Here is a 16,831-nt window from a genome sequence, read left to right as displayed (position 1 = left end):
GCCCTGGTCCGGGAAGATCCCACACGCCGCGGAGCAACTAAGCCTGTGAGCCACAACTACTGAGCCTGCACGTCTAGAACCCATGGTCTGCAACCAGAGAAACCACCACAATGAGAAGCCTGCGCACTGTAACGAAGAGTAGCCCCTGCTCACCACAACTAGAGAAAGCCCGTGTGCAGCAAAGAAGACCCAATGCAGCCAAAAATAAAATAAATAAATTTATTTTAAAAATAAATAAATAAAGAAGGCCAAGACTAAGAACGAACAGTGTGGTCGCAGTAACACATTCCATTCAGCTCCTGAGATGCAGCCAGCCCAGAAGGCTGAATACAAAGAAGGCATCTTTGAAAGATAATAAAAGTCAACATATTCAGAGGTCCTTGAGGAATTAGTGGCTTAAGGAAGCCAAGCATTTGCCAGGCTTCATGAGGTTAACAAAAATTGTTTCTGTTTGATCCTACATTTGCCTTAATGAATTTTTTATATTCTGAGATCGAAGATGAGCAAACCAAAGCCACTCCCTGATTCATTTTAGCAATTGGTCCTGGAAAATTTCAAGGTAAGGTTATAAACCAGAGTTGTTGACCATGGCCACATGTTAGAATCGCCTGATGAACGACCTAATCCAGATCATTGAAATAAAAATATCTGGCAGTAGGGCTGAAAGCCAACACAGTAAACACTTAGTAGGCAAGACAGCACTATTCCATTCATGCCCTACTATTCAGTACCAGCACCCATGAATGCAAATCAGACAGCTCTGCCTAAAGAGGAATTTATAGTTAATAAGGGAAATAGATTTCTGAAAGTACAATATGTTTTAGGAATACAGTATCATTTATTCATATTATACTCTTTTTTTTTTTTTTTAATTTATTTATTTTGGCTGTGTTGGGTCTTCGTTGCTGCGCGCCGGCTTTCTCTAGTTGCGGCAAGTGGGGGCTACTCTTCATTGCAGTGCGCGGGCTTCTCATTGCGGTGGCTTCTCTTGCTGCAGAGCACGGGCTCTAGGAGTGTGGGCTTCAGTAGTTGCAGCACGTGGGCTCAGTAGTTGTGGCTCACGGGCTCTAGAGCACAGGCTCAGTAGTTGTGGCGCATGGGCTTAGTTGCTCCGCGGCATGTGGGATCTTCCCGGACCAGGGATCGAACCCGTGTTCCCTGCACTGGCAGGCGGATTCTCAACCACTGCGCCACCAGGGAAGCCCTATTCATATTATACTCTTAATAAGAGATTCAATGTGTGCACTGTATGCATTGTGCACCTGTGCCTATACAGAAATTAACATGCAAGAGATGAGAGCTTTTACAGGAAGGCTTCACAGATGGGCAAATGTTTGAACTAGATTTAGAGGCAAGAGGTCACTAAAAGTAAAGGCTGGGAAGCTTCCAAATAAAATAGCAGGACATCAATATAGTAATCTAAAAGAACTAGAATGAAAATAAGCAATGACTGAAGGTAGGACAGACATTATCTCCCCAACTGTAAGCTTCAAAGGGTAGAAACCTTGCATTATATTTTTCATACATCACTGAGAACTACCCAGCATAATCCAAGCTGCATATTAGATATTCAAGTATTCAACCACTTTGTCACAACAAATTTGATACACACACCTTATAGAGAATTAAATCTTCAGAGTTTAATACTAAAGCACACTATATTTTAAAGTATTAACATCACTTAATACAATTTTTCCCATTTTGAGAAAAAATGAATAAAAGTGGATTTCAGAGTAAATAAAACAATGACAAGACGTAAACTTTGCACATAAACTGAAAAGTGAGTAATATTCATTTTATAAAACAAATCTGGAATATAAAGAACTTTTCAAATCAAGTTGGAAAACTTACTGAATCAAGAAGATGGCATTCAGTAGTGAGACTTTTATTATCAAATAGTACTGAAAAACAAAAAGGAATAATTTTTAACTTTTAAAGTAATATTCTCACAGTTAAGGGTTGTTAGAAATGGACAAAGCCTTGAAAGATGAAAAATTCCATACATCATATGCTAAGAAAAATATGGATCATCTTATGCTATAATATTTTTTAAATGTAGTTAAATTTCTTTGTAAAATTCTCATCCTTAATTTCAGTATAAAAAAAGGCTTCTATAAATAAATCTCATGCTTGTAATTTAAAGGTACCCAAAAGATGCTAGAAGAACATAGCTGGAGTGCCTTAAATGTCTGACCAAGGTTATAATGTTTATTTTGCCTTAGACCCCAGCCAGAAGAGCACCATGCAGTAGCAGATGAAAACAGTAGGTGAAACCATCACACATTATATTATAACAAAAATACAAGAGCCATTTCCTACTGAACAATCACAACACAGTAGGTAGGAAAAGGCATTAGGGCAGAAAAAGAGGGTGTTTTGAAGAAAGGTTTGAGGATGTTTGATGGAAAAGAAGAGAACTAAAAAAACTTCAGGGAATTCTTCTGAGTCTTCACAAACAACAAAGGTTCCCACATAGTTAGGTCTAATGTAAAGTGCTGCTGATATCCAATATGGATTAGTATCTGTTGTTGATTTTTAATGGGTATACCTCAAAAGGTTTGGGTGGATAGTAGGGTACCACAACACAAACTAATTCTCACAAGATATTTACTGCAAGTATCCAATTTCTCAACCTTCATTCTTGGAAACTGTATCCCGAAGTGTTTATAATAATCTATACTTCAGTCCAAGTTCATTTATTTAACAAAGCCTCATTTAAATACATTAAAAGACTTTACCTGACTGAGAAATTTTTGTTTCTTCTTCCTGTGAGATGTTATTTTGTGATGGTACATTTTTTTCAGGGCTAATCATCAAAACATCCTGTGCTGTAACTGAATTTAGTTCCATTCCATACACAACATCTGAAATTTCTTCCTTTCTGTTAGTATTAACATCATCTGCCACTTTGCCAGCAAGGAGAGCCAAATTCATTCTTTCACTAGGTAAACAATTTATTTCAAAGTTTATCTTATTTACATCCTGGAAGTAAAAATGTTATTACATTTAATTACCCAGAATTGAAATAAACAGAAAAAGTCTTATTGCTATTAAAAATAAGAAATAATAGAAGGATGACATTCTGAGCACAAGCTAAAGAAAACTGTAAATCCTACTACCTTGCTTCTTGAACAATTAGATCATATAATATTACAGCAATAGTATAAATGAAGGAAAGTTTCTTAGCAAGTACCAACAGTTCAGCTCAGAGATTGGCAAACATTCCATGTGATGGGCCAGGTAGTACAGTTGACCCTTGAACAACATGGGTTTGAACTGCGAGGGTCCACTTATACACAGAATCTTTACAATGGTAAATACTACAGGATCTGTGGTTGGTTGAATCCACGGATGCGGACCCACAAATATGGAAGAACCAAGTATAAGGGGTGCACCAACTGTAAGTTATACGTGGATTTTTGACTGTTCAGAGGGATGGCACCCCCCTCATGCTGTTGTTCAAGAGCCAACTATAAATATTTTAGGCTTTGTGATCCAAAGAGTCTCTGCACAAACACGAACACTCTACCGTTGTATTTTGAAAGCAGCCAGATATAATACATAAACAAATGACTGTGGCTGTGATACCATAAAACTTTATTTACAAAAATAATCTTGATGTGAGCTGAAAACCAAATTGGCACTATGATCTCAAACAAGCCAAAGGTCTTTGAAATAGGAACTATCATTTTATATGACTGCTTTAGATTTCCAATGGAAATTCCAGAGGTTGTTTATGGAGTTACTATATATAATGATATAAATAGGTAACATACTGGGCTATCTAATGCACTGGAATAGGACTTACATGGTTTACTTCAATTAAATCTTGTAATCCAGGACACTTAGCATTTTCTACTATGCTGTTCCTGAAAAAGAAAAAAGCAGCATTGTACTCAGATAATTAAACATTTTGCTATCTTTTATCTTGTGTTTTGAGACTCTCCTTTATGGGTCAAAGATGGAGCCTCATCCAAGATCAGGCCTGATCCAAATAGATTAGTTTCGGATGACAGCTACTGCAGGATGGCCTTACAAACCAAAGGCATTTTCCTCGGAAAGCTCACAAGCCTGTGACCATGCTGGTCAGTCTACTGGCAATCTTTTGAACCTCAGCCAAATCCAGAGCCACATACTAGAGAAAGTCAGGAAAAAACTTACTTCTGGGGGATTAAAGCATCAACTCAATTATTGTATGGCTGGAGTTGCCTACATTTACTTGTTAGCTAGTTATAGCACAATATATTCTAATCCTGAAGTTCTTAACTTGCATTTTACTAGAAACATCTGTCTCAACTTCTTGGAGTCATTTCAAAATATGTATATATACTCTATTTTTCTGGTTTTCAGCTTCACTTTGCCTTCATTGTACGAAGTTGTTTATTTGTAAGATGCTCTTTCAGGACTATTATCGGAAATAAAGTAAAAAAATTTTTTAAAGAGTACTTGTAATATCACTTAAATACAATTTTGGATCTTCTTAGTACAAGATAATGAACTACAGGGTATACAAAGTAAAGTAACTTGCATTTAAGAAATGACCATAAATTGGTATTTTATAATCCACAGATTTCTAAAACATCTAAAATATTTTAATCCCTACAAAGGCTAAATATACTTTAGTTTATACTGAAAACTAGAAATTTTATAACTTGTTCCATGAAATATTTAAAAAGAAAAACTTTCATTTGTTTCCCCACTGAAATAGTCAATGCATAGGGTGTTCTTTATTTTTTGACAGCCTTGTTTGGTGTGACAGCAGAATATTCAATGCTGTCCCATCTCCAGATTAATAATAAATCCAACAGTCCTATCTTGGCTCCAGACTACAATTTTATTTCCTACTTAAAGTACCTTTTTCCTATCATATTTCTGGTACATTTATGTTCCACGAACAAGGACTATATAGGTAATTTTGATGCATCTGTGCAGAGGCAGTACTATGTAGCATAAAGAATGTAGGTAACATCCACTCCCACCAACTGTAAGCTGAATTTGGGTAAGTTACTAACTTTTCAAGTTTCCTCATTTTTAAAAAATGGAGATCTAGTACCTCACATGGTTGTTTTGAGGATTAAATGAGATAATATATGATAGGAACCTTGAACAATGTCCAGCCCATAATAATTGTTCAGTACATATTAGCTCCCCCTTCTCTCACTCTGCCATCTGTCAAGTCAGCAACCTCAAGGTACTTTCTATAATGGCTGGTACAAAAGTGCCTACCTCTCAACGACCCTGCAGGGAGGTATCAGCACTGTTTTGTGGATGATGAAACTGAAGCTTAGTGAGTTAATTAAACTTGTCCTGAAGTTTCATAGCTAGTATGTCATAGAGCTGGTTTTGAGCTCAGATCTGTCAAGCACCAAAGTTTCAGGCCGTTTATCAACAAAGAACACTATATTACTTCTTTTCTTCTTGGTTCTGCAGCATTTACTTTGCCCATCTACATATGACCATTTACCAATCTGAAATCTGAAGCCCTCATTTCCTCATTTATAAAACAGAAGTATTGCCTATATGTTACAGGGTCATTGTGAAATTTAATAAACAATACATATCTTGCATACTTAACCAGGTTAACAATCTGAAATGGTATTTAATGTCTGCATCTGTTAAACTCTTAATAATAACATATTAAAGAAATACCTGTTTCCAGGAATATCTGAAATCAAAGTCTTATCAACATGTTCACTTTTGGTACCCTGAGGATCAGGATTCTCTGGTGATGTAGTTTGTCTTAGAACGCCCATCTCAGCCCTGCTCGCAGACGCAGCTTTGCTGACGGACTTAGGTATTCTAAGTCTTTGAGAAAGACATTCAGAAGAAAGTCCTAGAAGATGAGAGAAATCATCTTAATACCAAAAAGCTCTTTCATTCATTTTTCATTATAACTAGGAAGACAGTGCAAATTCTTCCTATTCCCCTACCTTTCTCCTATAAAATAATGTTTGTTAAAGTCAATGCCTGGGACTTTCAGTTAAAGATAGTACTGAATACACACACTAAACTGCTTCCTCTTGACATCCCACTACTATAAATAGTAACAGAGATAATCTTGAAAGGTTGAATGCTACAAGGACAAAGCATCCTTTTTTTTAAGGTCAGTGGCTTTTAAAATTTGAAATATAATTTTCAAGGACAAAGGAAACTAAACCAGAAACAACAAAACTCAGAAAATTTTGGAAGCGTAATGCAGATAGATGAGTGGGATATTACTTAGTAGACTCAAGAAAATAAATCCTAAGCCACTAGTCAGGTTGATGTGAATCAACCCAGTTTATACCACAGCACCTCTCAAAAGAATTGGTGGCCTCAAGAATCTCTGCAAGCAGAGGTAAAAACAGGATTGGTTCAAAGTCAGTTTAAAGAACAATTAGAGTCCAGATTCCTTTCCTCATTATGCACAGCTGGGAAACTGTCACCAACCCCCTCCCACCACCAAGATAAAAAAAACTAGAGGCTTATTTCCCCAAAAAGGTGAAACAGGGCGTCTCCGGTTTAGGGGATGAGGTTGAGAGACGGGTACTATATGGAAAAGGGGGGATTAAATGAGTATTTTTTAAATTGTTGATACACTCAGTTTCCCTCCCCCCATGTGGCTCCTGAAAGACTGGAAGCCAGAATAATACCCTCCAGGCAACAGATCGGAAGGATCTTCTCTGGGGAATCTAACTAGCCCATGAGAAAAGACTTAAATACAGTGATGATGTGCAGGTTCCCAGCGTAACGGTGCAGCTAAATCACCCCACAGTAAAGACCTTATTACCCACACGCTGTCGTGCAGAGTCCTGCTCTTAACCATGAGCAGGCAGTGGATGATCATCGGACACCCGATGGAAGCCTCTAATACGAGAGACAGAAACCAAAACCAAACAGATGAGAGTATCTTGGAACAAACTATCCAGGGGAAGAATACAAAAAAGCTATCGTTAACATCTGTAGAAAAATAAGACAGTGCACTTATGAAACAAGTACAGAATGTTATAAAATGGAACATTCAAAGACTAAGAAAGAGTTCTTGGGAATTAAAAACATGATAGCTAACAGGAAAGTTGAAGAAAGTCAGGAAGTAGAAGAAAATGACAAGTACAGGAAAGAATGATAAAAATAGTCTATTTACCAGGAGAAAGATATGAGTTTCTGAAAGAAAGATCAGAGAAAACCAAGGAAAGTACATCAAAGGAATAATTCAAGAAAAAAATCTACACCTTGTTTAGAGAGGGCTGCAAACAACCCAAGACTCCTTTAAGCACTGGAAGTGGTTGCCTTTAGGAAGTAACAAACGGGATGAGTGGGGCTTCTTGGGGGACCTCTGCTTTGTAACAAACCTCATATAAACTATGAGTTCTACAATTAAAACTTTATTGAGTTCTATAATTAAAACTCAATTTCAGAAAGATCAATTTTGGTCAAAAACCTTGATCTCTCTAGTCATAAGTGCCAAGATGACTACCTGAAAGAACAGACAGCGGTGGGCCCATAGTCATGGAAACCACTAGGATCCTTGGGAAGTAAGTAACAAGGACACATGCCATTAGTAGTGAGGCAATTCCTGGAGTCCAGGGAGTGCAGCTGCTTGGAGTAAAGGAAACACACCAAAACCACACACTAGGTGTGATACCTAAATTGACAGGGAGGTAATAATATACTTGAGGTGATAAATTTACATTTTAATGTAAATATTAAATAGCAACTCAAGTTTATGGTCAGAAATCTTCCTAGTGGACACAGTTAAATAATAGGAAAAAAAAAATCCCTTCTGCTGATTAGTACTTAAAGAGGACTTAGCCCCTTTCTCCTTGAAAATAAACATCTAGCACTTAAAGCATTAATAGAAATGTCTACCAAGATTGAAGGAACAGATTACTTCAACTATGATCTCTTATTATATGGCTTATATATAATTTTAATCTAGGTAAATAAATTCAATCTAATAAAGATAGCCTATGAAAAACAGCTATTGAAAAATACAACCAGAGTTACAAAATCATAAGAAAGAATGGTTTTCTGAAGTAGTAAAAGCTGGTTACACTGCAATATTTTAAAATTAGGAAAATGGGGGACTTCCCTGGTGGTTCAGTGGCTAAGACTCCACGCTCCCAATGCAGGGGGCCCAGGTTCGATCACTGATAAGGGAACTAGATCCCACATGCCGCAACTAAGAGTTCGGATGCCGCAACTAAGACCCGGTGCAGCCAAATAAATAAATTTAAAAAAAAATGTTTTTAATAAAATAAAATAAGGAAATCAGTACATTTACTGTATTTCAAAAAGATTGGAGGAAAATTTTTACTCCAAATGAAAATTAAACCAAACCCACCTTCCATAAGCTATTTCTCAGAAATCACAGAAAACACATAAATCTTCATGTGAAAACTATTTTTCATCTCTTACACAAGCTCCCATCCAACCCAAATATTTCCCTTTAGTAGTCTCAGCAGAAAAACTAACCTGAGAATGATTTAACGGGACTTTCAATTCTGAAAAATCCAGCATCAAACACTATTTTATCCACTTCGTTTGGCATTGCAGAGGCTGCAGCCTCAGCATGTTCTTTCTGCTTAATTCTCTCTCTCACTGCATTTTTTATGGCAGCTAGGCGATTTCTAGCTGCAATTCTTCCACCATCATCCTGTTTGGGTTTACTCGCTATACCTGAGACAACTTTTTTCTGTGAAGAGAAATTATGACTTACTAAAGGGATTCATTACCATCTTATAAGAAAAACAAATAAAGCATACATGAAATACTCAACACATTCATCATATACTTACCAAGCTCCTAGTACGTGCTAAAATGCTGGGGGGGGTTGGACTTCCCTAGTGGTGCAGTGGTTAAGAATCCGCTTGCCAATACAGGGGACACAGGTTCAATCCCTGGTCCGAGAAGATCCCACATGCCGCGGAGCAACTAAGCTCGTGCACCACAGCTACTGAGTCTGTGCTCTGAAGCCCATGGGCTACAACTACTGAGTCCGAGTGCTGCAACTACTGAAGCCCATGTACCTAGAGCCCATGCTCCACAACAAGAGAAGCCACTGCAATGAGAAGCCTGTGCACTGCAACGAAGAGTGGCCCCGCTTGCTGCAACTAGAGAAAGCCTGCATGCAGCAACGAAGACCCAAAGCAGGCAAAAAATTAAAAATAATAAATTTTTTTTTTTAAAAATAAATAAATAAAATGCTGGGGGTCAAAAGGTAAAGGACAAAGTTCCTGCCCTCAAGGAGTTCTCAGATTCACAGTGGAAGAGCTAGATAAGGACACTGAGAAGAATAAATGTCGTGTTAGAAATAAACTCAGAGGGCTGAATTTATCAATTAATCAACCTTCAGAGGCACCAAGAAAGGCTTATAGGAAGTACCACCTGAGCTGAAATCACAGCTAGGTGGGCTACAAGATGGGATGAGGAAAGGGCTAGGTAGAGAGAATAGCATGTTTGCAAAACCAGAAATGAAAGAAAGCACAGAGGAGTTGGCAAGAGGTAAGTAACAGCTAATTATAATCCCTCACATGTAACCATTTTGAGGAGCTACATTTACACAGAGGACAAAGTAATAGAGGTTACTGATGATTTTTAATCAGGAGGTTAACATTATCAAATTTGCATTCTGGAAAAGTCACTCTGTGTCCAACCTGGAGAATGGATTGGAGGGTTACAAGCCAGTTAGGAAGGAGATTACTTCAGTGATACTGGAAAAAGATGCTAGTAGATTATGGAGGGAAAAAATGGAAAAAAGTAAACAGATTCAGGAGATATTTAAGAGGAAGAATTGGGAGGACTTAGCAATCTTTTAGATAGGTGCAGGTGAAGGTGGTGAAATACAGAAAGGAAAGGACCACAGAAGATAGCCAGGTTTCTATCTTGGGCGCCTGGAGGGATGATAACACCATTCTCTGAGACAGGGAAACATCGATGTGTGTGAAGATGACTTCAGTTTGGGATATACAGATTTTAAAGTATTACTGTGTTAGCAGTAAGAGTGGTTTGAAATACAGATTCGGGAATCATCGCCGAGTGAGTAAGATTGCGCATGAAGAATATGGAAGGAGAGAAGAGAGTTGAGGTAGGAACTGGAGTATCACAAACACTTAAGGGATAAATGGAAAGGAACTTGCAAACATGACTGAAGAAAAGGTACAGAGGTAGGAGGAAAATCAGTATGATATAATTTCAAGAAAGAGGGAGTAGACTGTATTTAATACTGCAGAGGGACTAGATTTTATAATTAAGTACCTAATAACTGCAGCAATTAGTGGATCAATAACCTTGGTTATGACAGTTCTGGAAGCATAGAGGGGGTGAAGCTAAATTGCAGTGAGTTGGAAAGGTAAGTGGGAATCAAAATAGTAAAGACAGGGTATAGACAACTTTTTCAGGAAGCTTGTCTGTGAATGGGAAGAAAGAAATGGGAATAGGGAAGAGGAGGTACAGATAACTGGAAGAGATGTGGACCTCACAGGTTTAGTTGTTGTTGTTTTGCTTTTTCCTAATGTAAACAGAGATAAGACCCTTAAACATATCTAAAAACTGATGGAAAAAAGAGGGAAAGATGAAAACAGGATAAGTGATGGAATGAGAGGCAATGAATAGGAGGTAGAAGGGAATGGTATCAAAGTATAAGTAAAAGATAAATTTTATTTTATTTGTTCGATATCTTAACAGCAGACTATAAATAAAGTAGGAGGAGAGAGACACCTGGTGATAAGGGGCAGAATTACAAGGCTCTGATATACTGCTGTACTGATACAGCCATTATCTGCATCACTGATGATATTAATGTTTCCAGGACTAAGTACTCAGTAAGAAATATCCACAGTAGCTTCAAAATGTTCAAGCATCCTTCATTGTTTAGTAGATTTAAAACTCAATCAATTTTGTCAATGTCCTTTGAGTCTTTTTCATAACAATTAGTAAAATAATTTTATTAAAATGTTTCTTTAATACTCTAACAGCTTAGGGGCTTCCCTGGTGGCGCAGTGGTTGAGAACCTGCCTGCCAATGCAGGGGACACGGGTTCGAGCCCTGGTCTGGGAGGATCCCACGTGCCGCGGAGCAACTAGGCCCGTGAGCCACAACTACTGAGCCTGCGGGTCTGGAGCCTGTGCTCCGCAACAAGAGAGGCCGCGATGGTGAGAGGCCCGCGCACCGCGATGAAAGAGTGGCCCCCACTTGCCACAACTAGAGAAAGCCCTCGCACAGAAACGAAGACCCAACACAGCCATAAATAAATAAAATAAATAAATAAATAAATAAATTTTAAAAAGAAAAAAGAAAAAAAAAAACTCTAACAGCTTAAACTCCTAAGGATTCAAAACAGTTTTTATCTGGATTACATAGCATGATAAAATACCAATCTAGAAACCTGATTTTATAACCACAGACATTTTTCTAAAATCTAAAAGGAAAACTGGCAATGCTGTACTGTGGTTTGAGAAGCATTCATCTGAATCAAGAACTCTGTGTTTAAAACATTACTAGAAAAAATTATACGAACAGATAAGAATGGAATCTATCATGATAAAGTAATAGGAAATTTTACAAGATAAAGTATAGGGAAGAAGACAGACATTCTAAAGAGCCATTGTTCCTCTTTCTTTTCTATTTAAAAAATTCTTTCAGGACTTCTGTGGCGGTCCAGTGGTTAGGACTCTGCGTTTACATTGCAGGGGGCCCAGGTTCGATCCCTGGTCGGGGAGCTAAGATCCCGCAAGCCACTCAGCATGGCCAAAAAAAACCCAAAAAATCTTTCATTTTGAAATATATCACACAAAAGCTCAGCCTACTGGATAAGAATAGGAATTCTGGAATGAGAAAGTCTGGCCCGAAACCCAGCTCCACCTTGGGCAAGTAACTTAATCTTTCTGGGCCTCATATTCCTCAACTGTAAAATGGGGAAAACAGTACCCACCTCAATAGGATTGTTGAGGATTGAATGAGTTAAAACATGTAAAGTATTTGGAACAACATTTGGCACATACTAAGCATTATATAAATTATCTACTTCTACCATTATTGTTACCAAAAAATGTATAAACACAATTTAAAGAATAAAACAAACACATACACACCCACTATTTAGCAACTCAGAAGCTCTCAATCAATCACAGTCCCAATTCAATCATAGTCCCTATCCTTCCTCCCTCCGGAAATAACCATCCTGAATTTTGCATTGCTCATTTCCTTTCTTTCTTCAAAGACAATCAGCACATTGTAAGCAATATATGAAACTTATTTTATAAAATGATAAAAAATCTGAAGCTAAATGTTTATAAAGCTTGAAAATAAAAATTCTTTAGAGTAGAAGAGTCTATATTAGAAACCCACAAACTTACCCGAAAAACTTTTTTGCTTGTATTGTTATTGTTTTGCCACCCAGATTCCTCAAGTTTGGTCAGATTGTTGAATTTTTGATTTATGTCTTCTATCTATTAATAAATAAAGCACAAGTTTATCAGATTAATGCTAACCACATTAAAATTACAAACTAATAAACTGAAGTTTCAAAAAAATTGAGAATGGCAACATAAAATTAGACTAAATCATCCTGAATTTAGTATTCAAGTGAAAAACTCTTATCGTAAAATTGTTCATTGTTATTTTTGGTCTTACAAACCTTCAAAATCTACATAAAGAATGTCATATATGAATAACTCTCCTAAATTATTTTTGATCACTAAAATGGTAGGAGAGATATCCTAAATGTTTTTGTTTCCTAAATTACACAATATGAATACAATCTCTCTCTCTTTTTTTACAGTTTGTTTATCCATTCCCCTACTGAAGGACATCTTGGTTGCTTCCAAGTTTTGGCAATTATAAATAAAGATGCTATAAACATCTGTGTACACATATTTGTGTAGACATATGTTTTCAGTCATTTGGGAAAATACCAAGGACTGTGATTGCTGGATTGTATGATAAGAGCATGTTTAGTTTTGTAAGAAACTGTCAAACTGTCTTCCAAAGTGGCTGTACCATTTTGCAATGTACCACCAGCAATGAATCAGAGTTCCTGCTGCTCTCCATATTCACCAGCATTTGGCGTTGTCAGTGGTTTGGATTTTTGCCATTCTAACAGGCATCCAGTGGTAGCTTATTGTAGTTTTAATTGGCAATTCCTTAATGATCTACGACGCTGAGCCTTATCTTGTCATATGCTTACTTGCCATCTGTATATCTCCTTTGGTGAAGGGTCTGATCAGGTCTTTTCTCCATTTAAAAATCAGGTTGGGGCTTCCCTGGTGGCGCAGTGGTTGAGAGTCTGCCTGCCAATGCAGGGGACACGGGTTCGAGCCCTGCTCTGGGAAGATCCCACATGCCGCGGAGCAACTGGGCCCGTGAGCCACAACTACTGAGCCTGAGCGTCTGGAGCCTGTGCTCCGCAACAAGAGAGGCCGCGACAGTGAGAGGCCCGCGCACCGCGATGAAGAGTGGCCCCCGCTCGTCGCAACTAGAGAAAGCCCTCACACAGAAACAAAGACCCAACACAGCCAAAAATAAAAATAATAAATAAAAAATTTTAAAACAAAACCAAAAACATAAAATCTGGAAAAAAGTTGAACACCTATATACCCACTGCAGACTTTACAATTAGCATTTTGAAAAAAAAAAAAAAAAAAAAAAAAGAACCTCAGTAAAAATAAATAAATAAATAAATAAAAATCAGGTTGTTTGAAGGGTTCTTTGTATATTTTGATACAGATGTTTGTATCAAATATCAGATGCATCTTTTGTAAATATTTGTCTCCCAGTCCGTGGCATGCCTTCTCATTCTCTTCACACAATCTCATTTTAAAAGATTCAAATAATATCCCCATCCTTCTGGTATTTCCAATCTCCTCCAACGAGGTAACCACTGTCAAGAGTTTGGTAAACTTGCTTCAAGTCCCCTTACTATGCATTTATATTCATATGTACTCTCAATCTCTCTCTCAAAAAACAAAATTTAAATGTCAAAATGACTCAGGATTACATTTATGATCACTGATTTTCAACAAGTAATTGTTGAAACTGTAATTCAATGAGGAAAAGACAATCTTTTCAAGAAACAGTACTGGGAAAATTGAATATCCTCAAGAAAAAAGATGAATTTAGACTCTTATCTACACCATACACAAAAACGAACTCCAAATGGATCACAGACCTAACTGTAAGAGCTGAAACTATAACCCTGTTAGAAGAAAACATAAGAGAAAATCTTTGTGACCTGTGGTTAGGCAAAAAGAGTTCTTAGACATGAACACAACATAAAAGAAAAACACTGATAAATTGAACTTCATCAAAATCAAAAACATTTGGGACTTCCCTGGCGGTCCAGTGGTTAAGACTCTGCGCTCCCAATGCAGGGGGCGCGGGTTCAGTCCCTGGTCAGGGAACCAAGATCCTGCATGCCATGCAGTGTGGCCAAAAAATACAAAAATCAAAAACATTTACCCTGCAAAAGACATCATTAAGAAATTATAACAGAAGCCACAAATTGGAAGAAAATATTTGCAAAGAATATTTCTGATAGAGGACTTGTATCCAGGATATATGAAAAACACCACTCAATAATAAAGGCAAACCAATTTTAAAATGGGCAAAAGATTTTACTAGACATTTTGCCAAAAAAGACACATGAACGGCTAATAAGCACATGAAAAGATGCTTAACATCATTATCAAAACTATAGAAACACTTCTCACCCACTAGGATGGCTATACTAAAAAAGACAGACAATAACAAGTATGGATGTGGTGAAACAGGAGCACACATTGTTGGTGGAGACATAAAATGGTGTAATCACTTTGGAAAACAGTTTGGCAGTTTCTTAAAAAGTTAAACATATATTTACTATACGATCCAGCAAAATCTAGGTATCTACCCGAGAGAAATGACAATATATATCCACACTAATATTTGTATATGAATATTCATAGAAGACTATTCATAATCACCAAAGAGTAGAAACAATATAAATGTCCATCAATTGATAAATACAGATACAAGCTACAACATGGATGAACCTCAAAAACATCATGCTAAGTGAAAGAAGTCACATACAAAAGACCACATATTGTATTATTCTACTTAATGTGAAATGTCCAGAAAAGGCAAATCTACAAAGACAGCAAGAAGATTAGTGATGCCTGGGGCTAGGAGTGAGAATGGGGATTGACTTGTAAATAGGCAGGAAGGATCCTTTTGTGGTGCTAAAAATGTTCTAAATTTGGATTATGGTCATGGTGTACAACTCTGTAAATTTACTGACAATCATTGAATTGTACACTTAAAACAGGCAAATTTTTTTTTAACGTCTTTATTGGGGTATAACTGCTTTACCATGTTGTGTTAGTTTCTGCTGTATAACAAAGTGAATCAGCTATATGTATACATATATCCCCATATCCCCTTCCTCTTGCGTCTCCCTCCCACCCTCCCTATCCCACCCCTCTAGGTGGACACAAAGCACCGAGCTGATCTCCCTGTGCTATGTGGCTGCTTCCCACTAGCTAGCTATTTTACATTCGGTAGTGTATATATGTCCATGCCACTCTCTCACTTCGTCCCAGCTTACCCTCCCCCTCCCCCCTCCCCGTGTCCTCAAATCCATTCTCTATGTCTGCTTCTTTATTCCTGTCCTGCCCCTAGGTTCTTCAGAACCATTTTCTTTTTTTTTTAGATTCCATATATATGTGTTAGCATACGGTATTTAAAACAGGCAAATTTTATGATACACAGATTATACTTCAATACAACTCTTAAAAAAAAAAAAAAAAGGCCCCAGCAGCCAGTTTGAAGAGGCTGTCACTGGCCAAAGCTGAGAAATGAGCATCAATAAAGATAGTAACTGTAAATAATGAAAATACATCAAATATCTTTAAATCTATAAATTAACAATGATACTAAGAAACACAGAATTAATTGATCACCATCAAAGGATACTAGTTAACCGACTCATCAATATGAAAACTAGTAAATATATAAAAACTGCTCACAAAGTAATGCTTATATTATGACTACATAAACACTATTCACATCTGGGCCATAAAGTTATTGAGACTATTATGTTCCCTTACTCAGTTTTCTCTAGACTTAATAACTGTTTTGCTTTTTGCTTGCTTAGTTGTTCATGTGTCTATCATCGATTCAGTCTAAACTCTGCACAGTAAGTATAAATCTCCTCTTAAGGACTTCCCTGGTGGCGCAGTGGTTAAGAATCCGCCTGCCAATGCAGGGGACATGGGTTCGATCCCTGGTCTGGGAAGATCCCACATGCCACGGAGCAACTAAGCCCGTGCGCCACAGCTACTGAGCCTGTGCCCTAGAGTCCTCGAGCCACAACTACTGAGCCCACATGCCACAACTACTGAAGCCCATGCGCCTAGAGCCCGTGCTCTGCAACAAGAGAAGCCACAGCAATGAGAAGCCCGCACACCGCAACAAAGAGTAGCCCCTGCTCACCACAACTAGAGAAAGCCCACGCATAGCAACGAAGACCCAACACAGTCAAAAATAAATAAATAAATAAAATGCATTTTAAAAAAAGAAAAGAAAAGAAAAAGAATGCATTAAATATCCTCCTAAGAAAAAACAAATCAGGCATTTTACTCAATTCAGCTTTCCAGGGACAGGTCTGGTAGAGCCCCTGGTCCCCCTGTGCTGGTCAGGAAGTGCTGCTTCCTAAGCGTGCTTCACACATTCTTGTCTCCCCTCGGCCTCAGTTCTCTTGGCCCCTTGCTGGGGATCCAACCCACCTCCTCCTCCATTCTTGGCTTACTCCCTCATTTTTGTGAGGTACTTTCTCACTTAGCTTGCTGAGAAAGAGTGCTTGGGAGGTAAAATCTGA

The 16,831-nt window shown here is 37.7% G+C and overlaps 1 protein-coding gene across 4 annotated transcripts in view; it reads right to left on the bottom strand.

The window, feature by feature from the left end:
• The window catches only part of DLGAP5 (DLG associated protein 5), a 100,052-nt gene that overhangs the window by 56,387 nt on the left and 26,834 nt on the right, over nucleotides 1-16,831 (bottom strand). For 3 of the 4 annotated variants that reach the window (XM_082386500.1, XM_082386501.1, XM_082386499.1), the window contains exons 13-18: nucleotides 12,336-12,428; nucleotides 8,455-8,674; nucleotides 5,650-5,833; nucleotides 3,809-3,869; nucleotides 2,739-2,982; nucleotides 1,852-1,901 (exon numbers count right to left, since the gene is read on the bottom strand). In XM_082386500.1, coding sequence (XP_082242626.1) covers nucleotides 1,852-1,901; nucleotides 2,739-2,982; nucleotides 3,809-3,869; nucleotides 5,650-5,833; nucleotides 8,455-8,674; nucleotides 12,336-12,428 — 852 coding nt within the window. Of the gene's footprint in view, nucleotides 1-1,851; nucleotides 1,902-2,738; nucleotides 2,983-3,808; nucleotides 3,870-5,649; nucleotides 5,834-8,454; nucleotides 8,675-12,335; nucleotides 12,429-16,831 lie in introns of those variants that run through there. The other variant, XM_082386502.1, reaches the window with a different exon arrangement.

The sequence above is a fragment of the Balaenoptera borealis genome, assembly GCF_965194805.1.
Source record: "Balaenoptera borealis genome assembly, chromosome: 3".
Taxonomy (NCBI): Eukaryota; Metazoa; Chordata; class Mammalia; order Artiodactyla; family Balaenopteridae; genus Balaenoptera; species Balaenoptera borealis.
The sequence above is the reverse complement of the archived record's forward strand: the minus strand, read 5'-3'. Positions and strand labels throughout refer to the sequence as shown.